At 36.1% G+C, this 24,001-nt stretch overlaps 1 protein-coding gene across 1 annotated transcript in view; it reads left to right on the top strand.

Moving 5' to 3' along the window:
• WRN (Werner syndrome RecQ like helicase) overlaps nt 1–24,001 on the top strand; it is a 139,559-nt gene that overhangs the window by 33,742 nt on the left and 81,816 nt on the right. Inside the window, exons 7-13 of the mRNA XM_025394193.1 lie at nt 1,181–1,250; nt 9,086–9,200; nt 14,099–14,528; nt 17,322–17,402; nt 18,778–18,858; nt 21,367–21,508; nt 22,505–22,580. Coding sequence (XP_025249978.1) covers nt 1,181–1,250; nt 9,086–9,200; nt 14,099–14,528; nt 17,322–17,402; nt 18,778–18,858; nt 21,367–21,508; nt 22,505–22,580 — 995 coding nt within the window. The remainder of the gene's footprint in view (nt 1–1,180; nt 1,251–9,085; nt 9,201–14,098; nt 14,529–17,321; nt 17,403–18,777; nt 18,859–21,366; nt 21,509–22,504; nt 22,581–24,001) is intronic.

Genomic DNA, 24,001 nt, shown 5'->3' on the forward strand with positions numbered 1-24,001 from the left:
AAAGATCTTTAGAAATTGTGATGTGTTTTAAAAACATTATTATAAATGACTTTAGAAAAATTTTATTGTAGTAGTGGCAGAAACTCTACCAAAATATTTTATATCAATTTGGCATTGAAAAATGCTTAGGAAGACATTTAGTGAAACTGTTCATTCTCGATATTAGTTAGCAAGTACCAATCAACAGATTGTTCAATGCTAGTTATTTTCATTGTCATGAAGCCAAATTAATGTCTAATTTGTATGTAAAAAGAAATGTGAACTTGCTGAAAACATGAAAGGCTAAGAAACCCAGGCTGAGCAAGCACAAATAGTACTGATGATGGATTTGATATATAAACAATTCAGAATGAAAATAATTATAGTACAGTTTCTATTTTCAAACTGGCCTTATTTCCTATATTTATACATAAAATGTGGTGAAATTTTAGAAAAATTGCCTCCAAATTTAGCTTGTTGCTGCCATTAGATATATTTTTATATTTACATGTTTGTATGTAGTGAAATCTGGGCTTTTCTTTATATCTAGCACTATTGTGTGTTTTTTAAGAAATGTATTTTATTCCACAGTGAATTTGTTTTCTCCTAATTCATGCTATCATTTGTAGATGAATATTTTATTGTTTCTCCTTTGCATCTATCAAAGGAATGGAACCTCCTTTGAATTGTAACCAGCAACAATTCACTTTTGTTAGGAAAATTGGATGATAATTTTCCTTTAAAAGATATCCCCAAACTTGCTGAGAGCTAGCACAAGTTCTGTAGCATTTTTATTCATGAAAAATCAATGTGACTTGATTGTTCTTGTTAACAGGACTTAGAAGGAGGACTCTTCATATACTGACTAACATTCTCAGCTGATTTAAATAGGATTTCTCTCACTAGATTGCATTTTGTTAGATTCCGTTATAGGTAGGTTATTTTATTTGGATATTGTGTGTAATATTGAGTGTGAAAAAGTGAAAACAAACTTTTAAGGCTTAGGCAGCTTACTTTCTCAATTTTCACAATTGGTATGATTATTAAATGAGGACATATTGATATTTGTGTCACATAATAGGTTGAATTCCATGTTTGGGTGCTTTGCAAATCATTCTCTTCGATTTTTCTGAAGATGGGACTTACTGTTTTATTTCAGTGATCTTTAGGACACTTTTTAAATTTTTCTGTTTTTTTATAGGCTGGTTTTATTATTTACCGAAATTTAGAAATTTTGGATGACGCTGTGCAAAGGTTTGCTATAAATAAAGGTATGTTAAGATCCATAAATAAAATGTGAATTCACTCTTTTGTGAGGGTTATCTCCAAAAAGACAATATTCACATATTTGCAAAGCATTTAGTGCTATAACTTCTTGAATGTCTGAGTATTCCTGACATTAGGGTGGGATCCATCAGGGCCCAAGATTAGTGTTTCATCTTTGTTACTTGTGGCAAAGCAGCCCTTACTTCTTTTACTTTGTAGCATTGCTATGTATTTGGCTTCTAGAGTTGGGGCTTTGTGGCTTTCATAATAGCAGTGACACAGCCAGCTTTCTCCCAGTCTGGAGATGATACGTCCTTGCTATAAGTATTTGAAATGCTTTCTATATAATACTTTAAAACATATGAGATGGCTTATCCCCAAGATGGTAGCTAATAAACCCTAAATGAGAAAGTAGGTAAAGATATATTTATTCATTTATTAAATATTGTTGAGCATTTTACAGTGCTTTCTAACATACTGGTTTACATTTCTAATTTTTTTCTGTGATTTTTCTCTAAAAATAATGGACATGTCATCCAAACTCAGTGCTGTTTTTAGAGGTCTTGATAGGCCAGTGAGTGCAGAAGGAGCCACGTAGTGGAGTGGGTGAGCCCAGGCTTTTTGTTGCACAGACCAATGTGAATCCCAGCCATGTGACCTGGGATGTACCTGTTTCTCCAAGGGTGGAATGTGGATACTAGCATAATGTCTGTTTTATAGAATAATTGTGAACACCTAAAGGGACAAACTATTCAAAACATCTGTATTGATAATAAAGTTATCACTATTCTTGTAGTTTCCTTTTGGCGATTTTAAATGATTGTGTTTGTTAAGATGTTAATTAAATTAGACCATTTTGCTAAATACTCTTAAAAATATGGCATGACTGCCTCATATAAAATGATATGATATTCTTTATAATTGTCATTGAGAAGGGATTCAGAGCCTCTGTGGGTGGCAGGTCCTCCTTTGTATGTTAAGGTAGAAGAGTCTTTATTCTTACTTCCCCTCCCTGGAGAGCCACTTCTGATGAATGCCTGCTGGTTCTCTGTAGTCAGAGGTCTTGTGGCTGTAACTTAGAGTCAGCCTCCATATCCCTGGGTTCTGCATCTGTGGGTTCAGCCAATCGCAGATTGAGAACATTCCAGCCAAAAAAAAAAAAATTCACAGTTTAAAAAAGGAAAAGTTGAATTTACTGCGTGGAGTACCACACTGAATCCATATGAATGAAGTGATGTGTAGGCATTGTATAAGGTATTATAAGAAATCTGGAGATGATTTAAAGTATACAGGATAATGTGTATAGGTTATATGCAAATACTGCAGCATTTTATGTAAGAGACTTGATCATCTATGGATTTGATATCAGTGATGGGGAGGTTCCTGGAACCAATCCCTCAAGGATACAGAGGAATGACTGTATGTTAATTAACTGAGGCAGGTGATAGGTTTTTTAAGCTGATTAGGGAAACAGTATGTAAGAACTTATTTAACTCATAATAAAACTAAAATTCAACAGAGGAGATTTATGAATTTTTATGTGGAATTGCATGTAGGTTACATGTACAATTTTGTTACATGTGCAATTTTGATGAAAATGCTTCCAAGGAATGTTTACTATATTTTTCATTAAAGTAATACATATTAATAACACAATACTGTAAGTCCTGGTATCTGTGTACCTGTCATTGTAATGCTACATTGTAATACTACATTATTTGACCTTCACTTTTTTTCCCCTTTATTACATTATATATGTGAGTATATTGTGACATCTTGACTCAGATTCCAGTGAATTGTATTAGTTTGGTGCAAAAACAATTATGGTTTTGGTAATTTTTAATGGCAAAAACCACAGTTACTTTTGCACCAACCTAATAACCAAGAATACCATCTTTTTGCCTTCCTTCCTCCCTCCCTTCCTTTCTGTTATTCAGCCAGAAGTATCAGCATCACTGTTCTCTAATTTTCTTCATGTACATATGGATGATATTTTCAAATGATCACTTTTCTCTTTCGCTTTTTATTATTAGACTGTTTTTTTCTTCTTGTTAAAGGATAAAAAGATTAGAACATAAAAGAATGTTTACACGTTGTTTCCCCATTGACTTATTCCCAAGATGGTAGCTAATAAACACCAAATGATATAGTAGTTAAAGATACATTTACTCATTTATTAAATATTGCTGAGCATTTTACAATATGGGAATACATTAGTGAACAAGCCAGGCATAGTCTGTTTCCTGAGGGGCCTACAGTTTTATTGGGGATATAGATGAGTGAAAAAAGCAATTGCAGGGAGATGAGTCTTACGTCATGGGAAAACAAGGTACAGTAGTTAGCACACCAAGAGGCATCTGACACATATTGGGGGAAATATTATAGAATATTTCCTGGAGAAAGTGCAGGTAAAAGCCAGACCTGAAACCTGAGCAAGAGTTAGCTAAGGCTGGGCGCAGTGGCTCATGCCTGTAATCCTAGCACTTCGGGAGGCCAAGGTGGGTAGATCACCTGAGGTCAGGAGTTCGAGACCAGCCTGGCCAAAATGGTCAAACACCATCTCTACTAAAAATACAAAAAACTAGCTGGATGTGGTAATGGGCGCCTGTAATCCCAGCTACTTGGGAGATTGAGGCAGGAGCATTGCTTTAATCTGGGAGGCGGAGGTTGTAGTGAGCCGAGATTGCACCATTGCACTCCAGCCTGCATGACAAGAGTGAGACTCTGTCTCAAAAAAAAAAAAAAAAGTTAGCTAGCTGAAGAGTATAGGAAAGAATGGGTACAGGAAATTACAGGCGCCAAGTTTCAGAGGTAAGAGAAATTATGGTGTCTATGGGTAATTGAAAGTAGTTCAGTAGAACATTGAATAGGACTGGGCGGATAAAGGCGAAGCAGAAAAAGGAAAGCAGATGGGCCATGGTAAGAAGTTTATATCTCCTCCCAAGAGCAATCGAAGTGACTGAGGGTTTTAAACACAGCAATGAATTACATTAAAAAAAAGAAGAACTTGGGCTCTAGAATAAAAAACGAATGGTAGGAGGAAGGCAGGAGTCACAGTAGGAATATCTTTTGGGAGGCTGTGACAATAATCCAAGTGAGAGATAATGGCAACTTGAATCGGTTAATTGTGTTGAGAATGGAGAGAAGTTGACAGATTCAAAATTCATTTTTTTTTTTTCTTTTCTTGAGTCTTGCTCTGTCACCCAGGCTGGATGTGATCTCGGCTTACCGCATCTTCTACCTCCTGGGTTCAAGCGATTCTCCTGCCTCAGCCTCCTGAGTAACTGGGATTACAGGCACCTGCTACCACACCCAGCTAATTTTTATATGTTTAGTGGAGATGGGGTTTCGCCATGTTGGCCAGGCTGGTCTTGAACTCCTGGTCTCAAGTCCTCCGCCCACCTCAGCCTCCCAAAGTGCTGGAATTATAGGCGTGAGCTACCACACCTGACCTCAAAATACATTTAATAGAGCAAGCATTGAGCCACTATGCCCCGCCTCAAAATACGTTTAATAAACCAACGGAATTTGAGGTAATGATGAAAGACACATGTCAAGGATCATTCCTGTGTTGTTGGCATAAGCAACGGGAATGAAAAGCATTGAGGAAGAGCAAGATTTTGGGATGCATTGTCACACAGTTGATTTTAGATATGTTAAGGGAGAGAGACCTATAAGATAGCAAAGTGGAGATGGTGCAAGAATTAGTTGTGTTGGCTGTAGCACAGAGGACAGTTTGAGTTAAGAGAGTTTGGACTGAGAATCCTGAGGAACTCTTAGTGTTGAACATTTGCGTGGAGGAGGGGACACCAAAGGAGTTGCCATAGACATCGAGGAAATTAGGAGGTGTGGTGTGCAGAAAACCAAGTGAAGAACTTGTTTTAAGTAGGAGGATGCTATCAACTGTTTTAAATTCTGCTGAGAGTTTGAGAAACTGAGGACTTAGAATTCATCATTAGATTTGGCAATGCGCTGATCATTTGTAATCTTTTAAACAATAGCTTTGCTGTACTGGGTAGCAAAGGAGTGTTTTGAGGAGTGGTCATTTGGAGCATATGCTATTCAAACAGAGAAGAGTCCACAGTCTTTGGTAACATGAAGGTCCTATAACCATAGTAAGAGAATGAGGTAGGAGGAAATCATATTAACGTGAATAGAGGAGTAAGTTAGATCTAAGGAATGTGGAAACAGAGACAGGTTCTCATTATGTTGCCCAGCCTGGCTCAGACTCATGGCCTCAAGCGATCCTCCTGCCTCAGCCTCCTGAATACCTCGGGTTTCAGGCCACTGCGTCTGGCTTGAAAACAACATTTTCTTGGAAGCTTGTTTTAGTTGTTTTAGAAATAACTAAGGCATGTGTAAACAACTGTTCTTCTAGAAGGTTAGTTTGGAAAGGGAACGTTTATTGATTCATATAACACTTATTTGTTGGGTGCTTATGTGTCAGGCACTGTTAGAGTTGCTTGGGAAAATTTACAAGCCAAACGAACCACACCCCTTCATTTCCTTTGGGTGAAGTGAGGGAGCCGTGTGGTTATCTGAAGGAAGACCATAGCAGGATTAGAGGGAAGAAAGTGCAAAACCTCCTAGGGTGATTGGCTGGCTTGTTTGGAGGAACAGTGCATATAACTGAATGAAATGAGTGAGGGTAAGAGTGGCAGGAAATGAGGCTAGAAAAGGAACTTGGGCCACATCACGTAGGGCCTTGTAGGCTGTGGATCTGACTTCATTTCTTATTAATGAAAATAAATACGATGATGGGTGATGGGAAACCCATAGGGGGTTTGGAGCAGAATAATTATATAATTAAAATTTTATTTTAGAAAGATTTTTCTGGTTGTTGTAAAAGGAAAAATGTTTAGCCCCAGGGCATTTTGGCAGAGAGTTTGGAGGCTATTGTAACAGCCCAGGCAATAGACAATAATTGTTTGGATTAGACTGGTAGCAATAGAGGTGATGAGAAGTGGTAGCCTCTGTAGATATTTGGAAGATATATATTGTGAGGGATTTGCTGATGAATTCCCTGTAAGGGGTGAGGTGTGAAGATTGATAGAACGTTAAGATATTTTGGTCAGATCATCTGATGAATGGAAAGGTCAGTTATAGTGGACAGATTATGAGAAGAACAGGTTTGGGTGAGAAAACTTTAGATTTCAGTGTTGCATATCCTAAGTTTTAGATGATTATTGGTATCCAAGAGAATGTCTTAGTTGGAAATATGATCCCAAAGTTCAAGGTTGAGGTTGGAGATGTAATTCAGATCCGATGGTAGTTAAAGCAGTGAGACTGAATGAGATAAAATAGGGAGTGAATGAAATAAAGAATAGACGTGATATTGACCTCAAAGGCACACCAGCATTTAGAGGTTGGGAAGATGAGGAGAGAGCAGCAAAGAGGACTGGGAGGACCACTAATGAAGGAGGGAAGTACAGGAGGTGTTTAGTTCTGAAGCCACCTGAAGAAAATGTTTTAAATAGGAAGAAGTTGTCAGTTGCTTTAAAGCATTTGGAGAAGTTGAGTAAGATGAGAGTCTAGAATTAAGTTAGGTTGGATGGTGTGGAGGCCATCAATAACTTTTTCTTTTCTTTTTTTTTTTTTTTTTGAGACAGAGTCTTGCTCAGTCGCCCATGCTGGAGTGCAGTGGCGCAATCTCGGCTCGCTGCAAGCTCCGCCTCTTGGGTTCACGCTGTTCTGCTGCCTCAGCCTCCCGAGTAGCTGGGACTACAGGCGCCGGCCACCACACCTGGCTAATTTTTTTGTATTTTTAGGAGAGATGGGGTTTCACCATGTTAGCCAGGGTGCTCTAGATCTCTTGACCTCATGATCCACCCGCCTTGGCCTCGCAAGTGCTAGGATTACAGGCGTGAGCCACCACGCCCGGCCCATCAGTAACCTTTTCAAAAGCAGCTTTGCTCTACTGATTTGGGTGAAAACTTAGTTGGAGTTGGTTTGGGAGGAAATGGGAGCGGAAAATTTGAGAGAGTGAGTATAGACAACTCTTTCAAGGAATTTTGCTATAAATGGGAGTAGAGATCTGAAGACTGAATAGCAAATTGAAAAGTGGGAAGATGAGGTAATTCTCTTATTGTTTCATTTTTCTTAGTGAAATAAGAGGTAAAGTTGTTCTCACAGGTGTTGGAGGTTCACAAAGAAAGGAAGATGTTTGAAATAGTCATTTTGAGAGTGGGAAACAGAAGAATTAACAGTCAGGGCTGAGGGTGCGTTTGAAATCTGTGTCCTGAGTTTAAAATAACTTGTGTCATCATCGATGTGCTTTATTTTCAACTATATTCAACTGCTTGGGTGTAGGCATCAGGTAGGTAAAAAAAAAAGTGGATTTTATTAAGAGTAGAGGTTTTGCCAGGTAATTACCATGGAGGGAGGGAAGAGCAAAGGAGTTGAGAGTCTATAGATACAAAGGAATGATTACTGTATTGTGGGTAAGAGAGAAATGGAAGGCTCAGTGGGGAGTGGGAGTAGGGAGGGCGATAGGTAAGGAAAAGGTGATAGGATCAATGCATTTGGTTCTGCAAGTGTCAAAGTATTGTTGGGGAAAGCATGCTGGAAGGAAAGATAGGTATGCTGGTGTTCTCAGGGTGGAAGGCTTACAGTTGAAGTCTGGAAGTGGTGATTTTATTGGCAATTATAAGGTCAACGGTATGACTGTGGAATGGAGTGGCTAAGGTCTGTTAAAGAAAAGATTGTCGGAAATGCAGGGGTCAAGAAACTGGCCTGTGGATGTTGAAGTCACTGGCAGTTATCACAGGAATAGTAGTGGAGGGAAAGTCAGTTAATGAATCAGGCGTTAAGATCTCCAAGGGATGAAAGGATGCAGTTTGGAGATGACAAGATAACTGTAGTAATCACAAATAGCAGGTTATGTAGCTCTATCTCATAGGCTTCAGAGGAGATGGGCTTTTGAAGGACAAGAGAAATGATGATGAATAAATTCTAAGCAGGGGAAGTGTTTGGTAAAGCAGGGCAGGCTTTGTGCTGTTGATGGCAAATGATGTACCAGGCAGGATGAAGTTGAGAATTTGGAAGATGATCACTGATTAGGAAGGCTTACATTTTATTTTGACCGGGTTGGTAGCTCATGCCTGTAATCCCGGCAGTTTGGAAGGCCAAGGTGGGCGGATCACTTGAGGCTAGAAGTTGGAGACCAGCCTGGCCACCATGGCGAAACACTGTCTCTACTAGAAATACAAAAAAAAAAAAAAAAAAAAAAAAAATTAGCTGGGCATGGTGGCACATGCCTGTAGTCCCAGCTACCCCGGGGGCTAGGGAATGAGAATCGCCTGAAGCCGGGAGGTGGAGGTTGCAGTGAGCCGAGATCGCGCCACTGCACTCCAGCCTGGGCGACAGAGTGAGACTCTGTCTCAAAAAAGAAAAGGAAGGGCTTGCATTTTATTTTGGTGATGACTGGGAATGAAGGCATGAGGGATGACTGTTGGAGAAGGCTGTGCTTACTAAACAGTATTATTAAGTAGCAGCATACATGGTGTTATGCTGACTTCTGATTTTGCAATAGTACAGACGGGTTCAGATTCTCATTTCCACCTTCTCCTTCTGCCTAGGCCAATAACTGCTGGGTTATAATACATATGACTGCAGATCATTTGGAATTTACTTTAAATTGAAACAGTACAAATTTGAAAGAGAGGGAAAGCAACTGAGGCAATTTGGGGATTGAATAAGAAGGTCTTTTTGTTGGAATTCATTTAAGGAAAGAAAATGAAAATTTGAGCCCTAATATTAGTTAATGAAGTGGCTGAATGAATATCTCTGCTTTGTGGTTTGAAAATTAATATTGATGTTTTTTTTTTTTTTTTTCTCCTAGAGGAAGAAATCCTACTTAGCGACATGAACAAACAGTTGACTTCAATCTCTGAGGAAGTGATGGATCTGGCTAAGCATCTTCCTGATGCTTTCAGTAAATTGGAAAACCCACAGAGGTTAAATATTACCGTTTTTTAAAAAATTTAAATCAATTCTGTTTTTTTTAAATTACATTTTCCTGTATGTGAAGAATACTATTCATTAAGGTTGACTCATAGAAATTTGCTTGAATACCCACACACGACTGATGCATAAATTTGAGAGCTATCTTTCCAGTTGTTAAATAGTGAATCCAAAGGTTTAAGCCTTTTCTGTCTGCTTTGTACGATGTTTTATGAAACAAAGGAATAGAAATTGTATTCATATTATACATTTTGAAATTATATCTATATTATATTTTTTGTGAAAGCAAAATAAGTATACATTAAGGAAAATATTTAAGATTCAAAGTTGTCATTTCCTTTCTGTTAATGAGTATCTTTCATTTGATAACATTTATAGTTTGGTTACTTGAAATCTATAGTGACCAAAAGCAACTTCATACTTAGTAGCCTCATTTTCTGTTATTATCTGATTATTACTTAAGAATTCTACTTAATTAAATAGATTATTAGAACAAAAGACATTGCAATTTTAGAGATTCTTTTATAGCTAAAGCACTAGGTAACTTAAAAAAGTTGGATCAAATGTTATACAGATTAATAGATCTTGGGATACAGGTGCTGTGTCTTTTTGGAATCAGACCTTGTCCTGGCCTTAATTGCAGGATGACTTCCTTGTTAAATCTCTAAAAGCAGGAATGCTCTGGAACAATGAACAATTAGAATGTGGTAATGTAATTTTGGGCCAAAAAATACTTTGTAGAAATGTGAAACTCTTACTTGAAATAGAATTCTGACTGAAAAAGTGCAGTTAATGTATGCTTTTCTGGATAAGATTTGTGATAGATTTGATTGAGATTTAAAACCATGATATATAAATTTAGCTTTTTTGTCAAAGTAATTTGTCCCCCTAGAATTTGTTTTAGTAATTTTTTTTTTCTTTTTCTTTCTTTTTTTTTTTTTTTGAGATGGCGTCTCGCTCTGTCGCCCAGGCTGGAGTGTAGTGGTGCAGTCTCAGCTCACTGCAACCTCCGCCTCCCAGGTTCAGGCCATTCTCCTGCCTCAGCCTCCTGAGTAGCTGGGACTACAGGCACCCGCCATCATGACTGGCTGATTTTTTTCTATTTTTAGTAGAGACGGAGTTTCACCGTGTTAGTCAGGATGGTCTCAATTTCCTGACCTCACGATCCACCCGCTTTGGCCTCCCAAAGTGCTGGGATTACAGGCGTGAGGCACCGCGCCTGGCCCTGTTTTGGTAATTTTTAATGCAACTTGGAGAATTTCTGAAAGATGTAACTTTTTTTTTTTTTAGGATGGAGTCTCGCTCTGTCACCAAGGCTGGAGTGCAGTGGCACAGTCTCGGCTCACTGCAAGCTCTGCCTCCCGGGTTCACGCCATTCTCCTGCCTTAGCCTCCCGAGTAGCTGCGACTACAGGCACCTGCCACCACGCCCGTCTATTTTTTTTTATTTTTAGTAGAGACGGGGTTTCACCATGTTAGCCAGGATGGTCTCGATCTCCTCACCTCATGATCTGCCCGCCTCAGCCTCCCAAAGTGCTGGGATTATAGGCGTGAGCCACCACGCCCGGCCTGAAAGATATAACTTTCAAATGGGGGAGGATACTAGTAAAGCCATTTCTTACTCATTTATACATTTTTCCCTCCATGAAATTAGAGCAGTCACCTTTTACGTGACTTTTACATGCATTTCAGATTTTTGTACTAGCAATTAAAATATCTACTGGATGTAAATCACATATGCTTAATGCTTTGCTTCATAATATCTGTTGAAGTCAAGTAAAATATAGAGACAGATCATTAAATTGAAAATGTTTTATTTGGGAAGCAAGAATTAAATTTGGGGCATATACACAGACTGGGTGGTCTTTGGTATCTCTGAACAACGAAGAGAAGTTTGGAGGTTATATAAAAAGGAAAATGTTACGTATTGTTTTTCCAGAAAGTTCTTTGGCACTAGTAAATTTTGGTGAGTTGGAAGCTCTGAATTGGTTAGTGACTGTGGTGGGTAAAACTAGTCTTAGAGTTGCAGCAGGTTGTTTCAGTATCTATTAGATAAAACTGGTTTTAGGTTATAATAGGCAGTTTCAGAAAGTAGGCTCCCAGAAAATTATATTCTTAAAGTAATGTTATGTGCCTTGAGTGCTTTTTTTCTCTTGGCCCTTGACTCTGATTTAGTTGGGTATGACAAGAATTATCAATTTATATAATTATTTTTTACATATTGAAGCTAAATGGGTTTTCTTAAAACTTGGGAATGGGAAATACTGGGTCTTGCGAAGTTTTAGTGTGAAAACAATAATTAGTCTCTTATTTCATGTTCTTTGTAACAAGTCCACAGTAATATCTAATGTATCTAGATGACATCTCAGAACCAGGAGAGAACGAAAAAGACCTCTGAGCAGTCAAAATAATGCTATAAGCATGTATTCCAGCTTACTTTCTGCATTTCCAGTGGAGTGCATGAGGCCACGTTTTGCTTGACAAGCTTGGGTACTGAGTTAAAGTGAAAATGGTGTAAATAACTAATGATATGCACATGACAGTAGGTGGAAGTGACAGCTGACAATCTGTGAAAGAGTAAACAAAACTATAAAAATTAGAACTAAGAACTCTTAAAATAGAACGGTTTGAAGTTTGTTACAGAAGGGAGCAGCTTTATGCTTCAGTGGACTCTGAAGGTATTGGCAGTGTATAGTACTGCTTAGTCACTGATTTAAATTCAGTATATATCTCTTCTATTGCTGTCATGTACTTGACATTCTCCTGGGTGCTAAGGCTGTCTGCAGGCTACTAATATGCATAATAACAATCCTGAAGAAGAAGGAAAAGTACACTGTGCCTTACTGAAAAAGGCAGGACAGCCTTGGTATTTGTTAGAGTAAATATTAGTTATCTTACATAACACATGTTATATTCCCTGATGTCAGGGCCTGATAAATGAGCCCTTACACTCTTGATAGTCAATCTGTGCCACTGTTGCTGTTTTATATGTGACACCATTTCCTGTCCATGTAACAATTAAACTGTATCACATACCTGTTCCTACTAAGCTATTTGCATGTAATTTTAACATTTGAGTGGCTGCATGTAAGGCTAAAAGTTCTTTATAAGATTTATAGAATTTTAGAATGTTTAAATTAGATAACATTAGTGTGTTTTTAGTTTTTGAATTTAATTTTGCTCTTGATTTTGTTTGTGTTAATGTAGACTTTGTCTACTTAAGCTTGAGCCCAACTTTGGAGTGGTGTTTTCAGTGATAGAAGTAACTGGAAATAACGCATGAAACCACTTAGCACTTTTGATAGTTTATTCCCCTGAAGGATCAAATTTTTACTTGAGTCATTAGTATAAAATTTTAAAAGGCATGTCAGATTTTATTAAGCATTGATATTAAATACATAAATATTAGAAGACCTAAACAAAATCACTAATTAAGGAGTAAAACATGTCCCTGCCTATCGTATTCCCTTCACTTCCACTAATTTCTGCTTTTATGAAGTACTTTAATAAGCTCTACAACAAATAGACAAGATGTTGTGCCTCATTTTACACTCTAGCAGTCGTTTTCCATTCCAACTAACTAGGTTGGGTTATAATATAGTCATTTAAACTTACTTAGTTAAAATGTTATACATTAGCAGCTGCAATTAAGGAGCTAAGAAATTCAGCTCATATTTATTTATATGCATCCTATCCATATTTTCTCACTTGTTATATTTGCCTACTGATGGGAAATTGATTTTTTCTGTTCCAAAAATGTAGAGTTTCGAGATTTTTGGAGATGCAAAACAGCATCATTTTCAAATTAGAGCACAAACACTCTTACTTGTTCCAGTTGGGACTAGTAATTGATCAGTGAAGTGAAACAATTAGGCAAAACGGGATCATCAAATTTTCTTTCTTTTTTGAGATGGAATATTGCTCTTGTTGCCCAGGCTGGAGTGCAGTGGCACTACCTCAGTTCACTGGGACCTCTGCCTACGGGATTCAAGCGGTTCTCCTGCCTCAGCCTCCTGAGTAGTTGAGATTACAGGCACGTGCCACCACGTCCGGCTAATTTTTGTATTTTTAGTAGAGACAGGGTTTTGTCATGTTGGCAAGACTGATCTTGAACTCCTGACCTCAAGTGATTTACCCGCCTCAGCCTCCCAAAGTGCTGGGATTACAGGCATGAGCCACTGCGCCCGCCCCAAATTTTCTTTTAACTTAAAATGTTAATGTTTGTTTGTTCCCAGTCTTTTTGTATATGTCAAGGCTTTTTCGTTATATACAGGCCAGCTCTTTGGAGTTCTGCATGGTGTTTCTTGTTTAAACCACACCTATAGTGTACCGTCTACAATTTCCAATTCTTTAAGACAGAGTGAAAAATTAAGACACTTGAAGTAATCTTAGTGTAGAGTCCTAGGCATTATGATTTTCCTTGAGACTTTTAGGGTTCTTTTATCATAGTTTATCAAACACCTTTTTTTTTTTTTTTAACAAAAAAGAAATTTACAGAATCTTTCTGTATATTCAACTTAGAATTTAATTAAATAGGTTTTTTTTTTTTTTTTTTTTTGGTGATCATGTATCATCAACTTACTTTACATTAATTAAGTTAATCAGATTAATCAACAAAAAAATCTATAGTTGGCATAAACAAATTTGGGATCAAGCACTACTGACTCTTAGTAAACATACAAGTCAACTGTTGGTACAGAAGTGCCTCGATGCTAGAGAGTAGCCTGTAAGCTGTAATTATATGTGGGCATTAGGGAATGAAGAACAGTCTTAATACTATTGATCTTTTAAGTGAAGGTCAACTTAGAAAGCTTTTACTTATTAAAATGCTTCACAATTTGTCCTTATAGTTAATGCAATTAAAGTTCAATTAATCTTTCTATTTTTTTTAGAGTTTCTATCTTACTAAAGGATATTTCAGAAAATCTGTATTCACTGAGGAAGATGATAATTGGGTCTACTAACATTGAGACCGAACTGAGGCCTAGCAATAATTTAAACTTATCATCCTTTGAAGATTCAACTACTGGGGGAGTACAACAGAAACAAATTGGAGAACATAAAATTTTTATTAATGTTGAAGATGAAACATGGGACCCAACACTTGATCATTTAGCTAAACATGGTGGAGAAGATGTACTTGGAAATAAAGTGGAACAAAAAGAAGATGGATTTGAAGAAGGAGTAGAAGACAATAAATTGAAAGAGAATATGGAAAGAGCTTGTTTGATGTCGTTAGATATTACAGAACATGAACTCCAAATTTTGGAACAGCAGGCTCAGGAAAAATATCTTAGTGATATTGCTTATAAATCTACTGAGGTACTAAATAAAGAGGAAGCACATTTTTAGTTATTAGTAGGGTCTGGCTGACTTTATTCCTGTAAAGGGGCAGATAGTAAATATTTTAGGCTTTGTGGGACAGTCTCTGTTGCAGTTACTCAGTTCTGCTATTGTAGTGTGAAAGCAGTCACAGACAAATGTAAACAATTGTGCCTGTCTGTGTTTCAATGAAACTTTATCTATAAAAACAGATAGTGGGCCATATTTGGCTTGTGAGCCTTAGTTTGCTGCTCCTGACTTAGTATGATGTGCAGCATTGTGTAGTGGAAAGATTTTATAGTGTCAACAGACATTTGTAGTAGTTCACTATTTTACAATTTCGTATGCTTTTTTCATAATATCTCTGCTTTTTGTGGATTCTCTTCATATCTACTAGTGTTTACTCTTCTGACTTTGATTTTTGGGGGTGTATTTTATTTCTTTATACAGACTTTTTTTCTTTTTTCTTTTTTTTTTTTGAGACAGGGTCTTGCTCTGTCACCCCAGCTGGAGTGCAGTGGTGCGATCTTGGCTCCCTGCAGCCTTCAGCTCCTGGGCTTAAGTGATCCTTTCACCTCAGCCTCCCTAGTAGCTGGGAACACAGGCCTGGGCCACTACACTCAGCTGATTTTTGTAATTTTTTGTAGAGATGGGGTTTCGCTCTGTTGCCCAGACTGGTCTCCAACTCCTGGACTCAAGTGATCCACCTTCCTTGACCTCCCAAAGTGTTGGGATTATAAGTGTGGGTCACTGTGCCTGGTCCAGAATTTCTTTACTTGCTCATGTAAGAGGGTTTCTAATTCCTGATGCTTTTGCTTGACACTATAGTTTTACTGTCATCTCAGAGTCAGATTTTTTTTCCTTAACTTCTTCATTAAATTAATTTCTTAATTTCTCATTTGTTTTTCATTAGTTTACAAAATTACTTAAGTTGCCTATATTCTCTGAAATTTTATATTTTATTTCACGATAAATAAGTTTTTTAAAAAATTAGATTTGAGGCCAGGCGCAGTGGCTTACGCCTGTAATCCCAGCACTTTGGGAGGCCAAGGTGGGCGGATCACGAGGTCAGGAGCTCGAGACCATCCTGGCTCACACGGTGAAACCCCGTCTCTACTAAAAATCCAAAAAAATTAGCCGGACGTGGTGGTGCGCGCCTGTAGCCCCAGCTACTCAGGAGGCTGAGGCAGGAGAATGGTGTGAACCCAAGAGGCGGAGCTTGCAGTGAGCTGAGATTGCACCACTGCACCCCAGCCTGGGCGAAAGAGCAAGACTCCGTCTCAAAAAAAAAAAAAAAAAAAGGTTAGATTTGACCATTTAATTAGAGTTATTTCACCATCATTTTTCTAATGGCAACAATAATTTTAGTATTTGAGCAATTATCTATATTTTGGTAACTATTAGTAATCACTTCCATCAGTATATACATGCATTTCATTTTAAAATGATTTTCAAAATATTCTCATACCAACCATTCATAAAGGATGTTCCCCTTCTGGGAAATATCAGGTTTTGCTAACATCTACATTTCCCTTTGATATTCTAGGAATTTTTATTAGGTATATACTTTAAGTGATATGTTTCATATAGTATAGAATTACCAGGATTTCATGATTTTTTTTTTTTTTTTTTTTTTTTTTTGAGATGGAATCTAGCTCTGTCGCCCAAGCTGGAGTGCAGTGGCACAATCTCAGCTCACTGAAACCTCCGCCTCCCTAATTCAAGTGATTCTCCTACCTCAGCCTCCCAAGTAGCTGGGATTATAGGTACCCGCCACCACACCTGGCTAATTTTTGTATTTTTAGTAGAGACGGGGTTTCACCATGTTGGCCATGCTGATCTCGAACTCCTGACCTCAAGTGATCTGCCTGCCTTGGCCTCCCAAAGTGCTGGGATTACAGGTGTGAGTCACTGCACCTGGCCTTAGATTTCGTGATTTGGCTGACATCTTTTACACCAATTATTGCCATTTTTTATTGGGTACCAATTATTAGTATTGTTTTCTTTATTCATTAAATAAGAAGTAAAAGAACTTTTAAAAAATAGAACTTTTTTTCCTAGTAAAAAGCTTATTTTCAGTTTTTTTTATTGCTTAAAATTTGCAGGTTAATAAAGGCTGTACTTCTTTTTCCTACTTCCTGTTTAAATATTTGGCATTTTTTGAGGGTTTTCTTTCTATGGATTTTTGTCGCGGAATCCCATCTTGTTGGACGCTTAGTTCCTGGAGATTGCCAAATTATTGAAAAGTTTCCTCATACCCAAACATTGGCAATAGACTGAATAAATAACATCTCTGACACTACTTTTCAATGATATAGAGAATGCTATTGGTAAAATACTGATTTATTTAAAGATATTACAATCATAGTAGTTTTTTGCAATCTTTTTTAAATCAGTGGATGTCAAAGAACTACTATTGTTCTTTGTACGGCATTTTTCAACGTTGTGAAGAGTTCTTATACTCAAAAAGTTTGGGAGACACAGTTTGACATTGTTTAACCTGAGTTGAACTTGTCATTTTGTATTCTTGTTTAGAGCAGGGATTTTATTTTGTCTCTTTATCTAACTTTGTATTCCTAACTATATTTCTTTCTTTCTCTTTGGTTCTCTGTTTCTTCATTCATTCTTCTTTCCCTTTTTTATCTATCACATAAACATGTAAATATATATTATATATCCATTAGGGAAGAGGAAGTTGTCTAAAGATATCTAGTACATAGGAGCTTTATTCTGCATAAAAGAGGATATGAAGTCAATTATACTGGAAATTAATGCTTAATACTTTTTTTAAAGCATTTATCTCCCGCTAATAATGAAAACGATACATCCTATGTAATTGAGAGTGATGAAGATTTAGAAATGGAGATGCTTAAGGTATGTTTACAATTACAAAAACATTACTTCAAGTTCTTTCCAAAGCACATTTAATTAAGTAAAATATTAACTAATTCTAAACCAGGTTCCACTACAATAAAATTGCTAGTAATTACGTAACATTAGATTTCACATTTTCCAATTCATTTTTCTTTTACGTAGTCTATAAATAATGGGTTAGAGATAATATACTAATTTTAAATGTGCTTTTCTTGTTCCTTCTTGTTTTTTATTTTGAAATAGGGTCTCACTCTGTCACCCAGGCTGGAGTGCAGTTGCGCCATCTCGGCTCACTGCAACCTTCACCTCCTGGGCTCAAGTGATCCTTCTGCATAAGCCTCCCGAGTAGCTGGGATTATGGGCATGCACCATCATGCCTGGATAATTTTTATATTTTTAGTAGAGACAGGGTTTCAACATGTTATCCATGCTGGTCTCGAATTCCTGACCTCAAGTGATCCACCCGCCTTGGCCTCCCAAAGTGCTGGGATTATAGGTGTGAGCCACCGCACCTGGCCTTGGATTTCATGATTTGACTGCCATCTTTTACACCACTTATTGCCATTTTTATTGGGTACTAATTATTAGTATTGTTTTCTTTATTAAATAAGAAGTAAAATAACTTAAAAAAAACCTTTTCTTCCTAGTAAAAAGTTTATTTTCAATTTTTTTTATTGCTTACATTTTGCAGGTTAATGAAGGCTGTACTTCCTTTTCCTACTTTCTGTTTAAATGTTTGGCATTTTTTGAGAGTTTTCTTTCTATAGATTTTTGTGGGGGATCCCATCTTGTTGGACACTTAGTTCCTGGAGATTGCCAAATTACTGAAAAGTTTCCTCATACCCAAACATTGGCAATAGACTGAATAAATAACATCTCTGACACTACTTTTCAATGATATAGAGAATGCTATTGGTAAAATACTGATTTATTTAAAGATATTACAATTGTAGTTTTTTGCAATCTTTTTAAATCAGTGGATGTCAAAGAACAACTATTGTTCTTTGTACGGCATTTTTCAACGTTGTGGAGAGTTCTTATACTCAAAAAGTTTGGGAGACATAGTTTGACATTGTTTAACCTGAGTTGAACTTGTCATTTTGTATTCTTGTTTAGAGCAGGGATTTTATTTTGTCTCTTTATCTAACTTTGTATTCCTAACTGTAATACTTTCTTTCTCTTTGGTTCTTTCTTTGCTCATTCTTCTCTCTCTTCTTTTTTTATCTATCATATACACATGTAAATATATGTTATATATTCATTAGGGAAGAGGAAGTTGTCTAAAGATATCTAGTACATAGGAGCTTTATTCTGCAGAAAAGAGGATATGAAGTCAATTATACTGGAAATTAATGCTGAATACTTTTTTTTAAAGCATTTATCTCCCACTAATAATGAAAACGATACATCCTATGTAATTGAGAGTGATGAAGATTTAGAAATGGAGATGCTTAAGGTATGTTTACAATTACAAAAACATTACTTCAAGTTCTTTCCAAAGCACATTTAATTAAGTAAAATATTAACTAATTCTAAACCAGGTTCCACCACAATAAAATTGCTAGTAATTACGTAACATTAGATTTTACATTTTCCAGTTCATGTTTCTTTTACGTAGTCTGTGAATAATGGGTTAGAGGTAATATACTAATTTTAAATGTGCTTTCTTTGTTCCTTCTTGTTTTTTATTTTGAAATAGGGTCTCACTCTGTCACCCAGGCTGGAGTGCAGTTGCACCATCTCGGCTCACTGCAACCTTCACCTCCTGGGCTCAAGTGATCCTTCTGCATGAGCCTCCCGAGTAGCTGGGATTGCAGGCATGCACCACCACATCCGGCTTATTTTTGTATTTTTTGTAGAGATGGGGTTTCACCATGTTGCCCAGGGTGGTCTTAAACTCCTGGGCTCAAGTGATCCCCTGGCCTCAGCCTCCCAACGTGCTGGGATTGCAGGCATGAGCCGCTGCATCCAGCCCTGTGTTCCTTCTTGTGTTACTTTCTTGTAATTTTTTCCTGGAATATGGGTAGCGATTCAGCTCTCCAGTATTGAAGTTGCATTTCCTTTCTTCCAATTCATGTGTACCCGTTTTTATTTGGAAGTTTTGTTTTTATACATTCAATAATCATCTTTTCTTCCTTTGGTATTATTTACTATGGGTATTTTATATAATTTTCAAATGGATTAAATGGTTCAGTTTTACTCTCATTTATTATCGAGATTGAACATACTAGTTTATAATTTATATATTTTCTATTCCTTTACCTCTAATTTCTTTGTCAGGTGTTATGAACCAAAGATGTATACTAAGAAAAGCCAGTATAGCTAAATTAAGTAAAAAATGAAGAAAAACACAGAGGTTCACCATTATGCATTTTTTTTATTCCTAATCTTTAGGTTGATGAATTTTTTTATTTTTATGAAATGAGATTAATTTCCTGACTTTTTTAGTTTTGAGGCCAAGTAGTGAGTAAGAATGTATATTCTAGGGCCAGGCATGGTGGCTCAGTCATGTAATCTCAGCACTTTGGGAGGCCGAGGCAGTAGGATCACTTCATTCCAGGAGTTTGAGACCAGCCTGGGCAACATGGCAAAACCCTGTCTCTACAGAAGAATACAAGAATTGACTGGGTGTGGTGGTGTGCGCCTGTAGTCCCAGCTACTTGGGAGGCTGAGGTGGGAGGATCACCTGAGCCTGGGGAGGTTGAAGCTGCAGTTAGCCATGACCATGTCACTGCACTCCAGCCTGGGTGACAGAGTGAGACCCTGTCTCAATTAAAAAAAAAAAAAAAGACTAGATTGTGAATTCAGATGTAGGTTTGAATCCCAGCTTTTCCAGTTAGTAGCTGTGTGACTTTGGGAAAGTTTCTTAGCATCTTTGATACTCAGTTTTATAATTATTATTTAAGATGTTGCTTGTAAAGAGTTTAGTATAGAGCCTGACATTTAGTAAGTGTTTAATAAATATTAGCTAACAGTAAAACTAGAACATAAATACTGAATTGTATTTTGTTATTAATTATCCATTTCTCTGAGAAGTACTGTTCCGATAGTACATTTATAGGAAACTTGTGGACGTCTACAAACATATACGTTAAATCTCTTAGAAAGCAACCTGGATGCCCATATTAGAGAACTCTATTTTAAAAATGCATTCTAAGTATGTTTGTGGACTTGAATAAAATAAAACAAACAGAAACAGAAGCACTTCTTTTTTTTGCCTTCAGGCTTGAAATGAACATACTTTTTTAAAAAAAAAACCTTCAAAATGAAAATATTAAATAAAAAGTTTAATAAAAAGAGAAAGCAAAAACTGTAGTTTAATAAAGTCTTCCTGTCTCTTCATGGTTAAAAAATGTTATAGATGGAACAATTTTGAAATATTCTTGAAATAGATAATCTTTATTTAGGGGAGAATGTCAGATACTGTCAAGCCAAAATAAAAACAAATAACTTTATTTCACTTTTGTAAAATTCCTTTTCTAAAATGATTGGAATCTTTAGTTGTTTTGAGAATTCCAAAACACGTTTATTGTTTGCTTATAGTTTCAGCCTTATTCAAAAATAATGTGACTGACACATGATATAGAGAAACTTGTTACAAAAATAACATTAAAATCCACATTTACTACTTGGGAATCGAAAATATTGAAGTGCAATAAAGAAAAAATGTTTTAAATTATCCAAATGTAAAATTTATGATAGCTTTCCCCAGGGGCAGTTTATTATATGCTATTAATGAGCCTTGTTTATGCTGGAAATGTTCCATCTTTGGCCTTGCGCCTTAGAAATCATTCATGAGCACATATTTAAACTGGAGCACACATGTTCTTTTGTAGTATGGCTTGCACATCTGCCAGCTTTCAACAAAATTGTAGGCCCTGTTAATAATAGTCCTTTTGTGTTTGGTGAAAAAGATACGACACTGTCAGTGGTTTTGCTTTTAAAATTTCTTTTAAACTTTCAGTCTTTAGAAAACCTCAATAGTGGCACGGTAGAACCAACTCATTCTAAATGCTTAGATATGGAAAGAAATCTGGGTCTTCCAACTAAAGAAGAAGAAGATGATGAAAATGAAGCTAATGAAGAGGAAGAAGATGATGATAAGGGTAAGCACTGGAGTGTGTTTGAAATGACTCACCTGTGATTCCTACCACTGAATTTAACTTAGGATCCAGTTTTGGATGGTTTGGAGGTCAGGGATTTTGTGGCATATAATTATTGGATCCTTATAAGCTTTTGTCTCCTTAGTGCTTTTGTCTCCATAAAGCACAATCTTACTACTTACAAAAATAGAATAATAGTTGCATTATGATAATAAAAATACCTTTCCCTTTGTTTTTTTGTATTAAATACAGATGTGATTTCTCCAAATCATTATAGTTCTCATTTAGAATTATTAAAGCTGAGAACTCTAATAATGAACTTTCATTGTTTCGTGGTAAATTATCTTGATTCTTTGTATTGCCCTTTCTTGGCTACTCAGGAATCTTTCAAGCTCACTGTGGACAGGGAAAGTGAGTTGGGCAGAGCTAACATAACTTCATTGTGCTGTGCAGTTAGAATTTTGACCAAAAATGTAGGTAACTATCTTTTCCTAAGTAAATTAGATTTAGGTAACTAAACTAAATGAGATTTTGGTAACTAAATTTAGGTGTAACTACATTTAGCTTTAGGTAACTAAAACAAAGATTTTATTTTATCTGTGGACTTTTTTAGTGTAGCACTAATGTAATTTCTGAGTACCATTAATTGAAGGTTGGTTATATTATCACATTTGGATTGTTATGTTATAACATCTAAATGTTAGCCTTTAGAAGTATTCCTGATTCTAAAACATCAGTTTTTTTTTTTTTTTTTTTTTTTTTTTTTTAATAGTCCTGGCAAAGTGTGAATCACAACAAAATTCTAATACTTAAAAGTAATCCAAGTGTCATATATGGTACCCAGAAGACCAATTTATATTGAAATTGAAAAATAGAAAACATTAACCCATGGTAGCTATCACTGTATTCTTTCAAAGAAGCCAATGAAATGACCTGTTTTCTCCCTCTACGTGGTATTTTTCTATTTGAACATAAATGCCCATTTTATTTTATTTCAAGACTCTTTGTTGCCAGCACCCAATGAAGAGCAAGTTACTTGCCTCAAGATGTACTTTGGCCATTCCAGTTTTAAACCGTGAGTATAATCTCAGTTAATCAAATCACATATTTAGTATTCTCTTTATGGTTATACATGCCACACTGTTTTTTCTGTGTGACTACAAAATTATTTCAAAGTGATAATTTGTATAAAATTCATTTCTGCAAATTGTTTTTTATAAGTGAGGAGAAATGGTTTTCCTTTAACTGAGCAGTTCTGAGTAGAAACTTGTTTAAAGATACTTATAAAAAAGTGTTAATTTAATACTGACTTATTTTTCATTAAATGAGTGTCTATGTGCCTGTTTTGTGTATATTACCCAGAACATGCAGATGTACTAGAAGTTCTTAATACAACAATTTGAGGAATAGTGATAATCTTATCTATTTTAATGTACTCAAAATATGTTTACATCTAACGGGCACATTTTTGTAAGGATTAAATGAGATGAATAAGAATGAGATGAACAAGTAAATGTGAATAAAACTAATAAGCATATGAAAATCTAGACTGGATTTTTCCTATTCTGAGAATTTAAAATGTAATCCACTGAAGTATTTCTTTCCTCTTTTCTTTTGATCTTAAACATTTTTTATTTATGTCTTACATACAGAAAAGTGCGCATGGTGTAGAGATCAATGAATTTTCATAAACTGGGCACCCTGTAGCCAGCACTTAGTTAAGAATAGGTCATTAACAGCATGCCAGAAGACCACCTCTCCAATTGGTTTTTCCCATGATATTAAGAAAATTTTCTAAGATGTAGTAAAGTTGAAAGAATTTTTTTTCTGTGCATGTCTGTATTCCCACCACCTAAATTCTACTATCATTACTATACTTGTTTTATCACGTATCAACTCTCTATCCATCCATTAATTCATTCCAGTTTTAATATGCATCTCAGGGTCAATTGAGGACACCATTACACTTCCGCCTAAGGATTTCAGCATGTAAATTATTAACGAGTTAAATATTTACTTACAGTTTTTTCTTTTGATGTAAAATTTGCACATAAGGAAATAAAAACTTTTTAAGTGTACATTTGCAAATTTTAAGTATACATGTGCATACCCATGTAACCCAAATTGTTATCAAGAGATATTATTATCATCACCTCACAGAGTTCCCTTATTTCCCTTTTCAGTCAGTTCTTGTCCCTGGAGCATTTCTCTTATTATTTTGAAGTATTGATTCTTTTGGATATCTAGTATGAAACTTAGAATCTGTTTTTTACTTTAGATGTATGTAATGAAATTTAATACATATACCAAATGGTAGTTGTTAGTTAGCTTGAATGGAAGGTTGGTCAAATGGCATTCATTGTTTTAAAGTTCCAAGTTTGTGCAGATTTATGTATGAAGTTCGAAAATAAATTCTATTAAAGGAAATGAAAAATTGAATGGATTTTAATTTGTACCTTGGGTTTCTTATTAATAAAACAAAATAGCTTTTTGCTT

This window comes from Theropithecus gelada, chromosome 8 (genome assembly GCF_003255815.1).
Source record: "Theropithecus gelada isolate Dixy chromosome 8, Tgel_1.0, whole genome shotgun sequence".
NCBI classification, from domain to species: domain Eukaryota; kingdom Metazoa; phylum Chordata; class Mammalia; order Primates; family Cercopithecidae; genus Theropithecus; species Theropithecus gelada.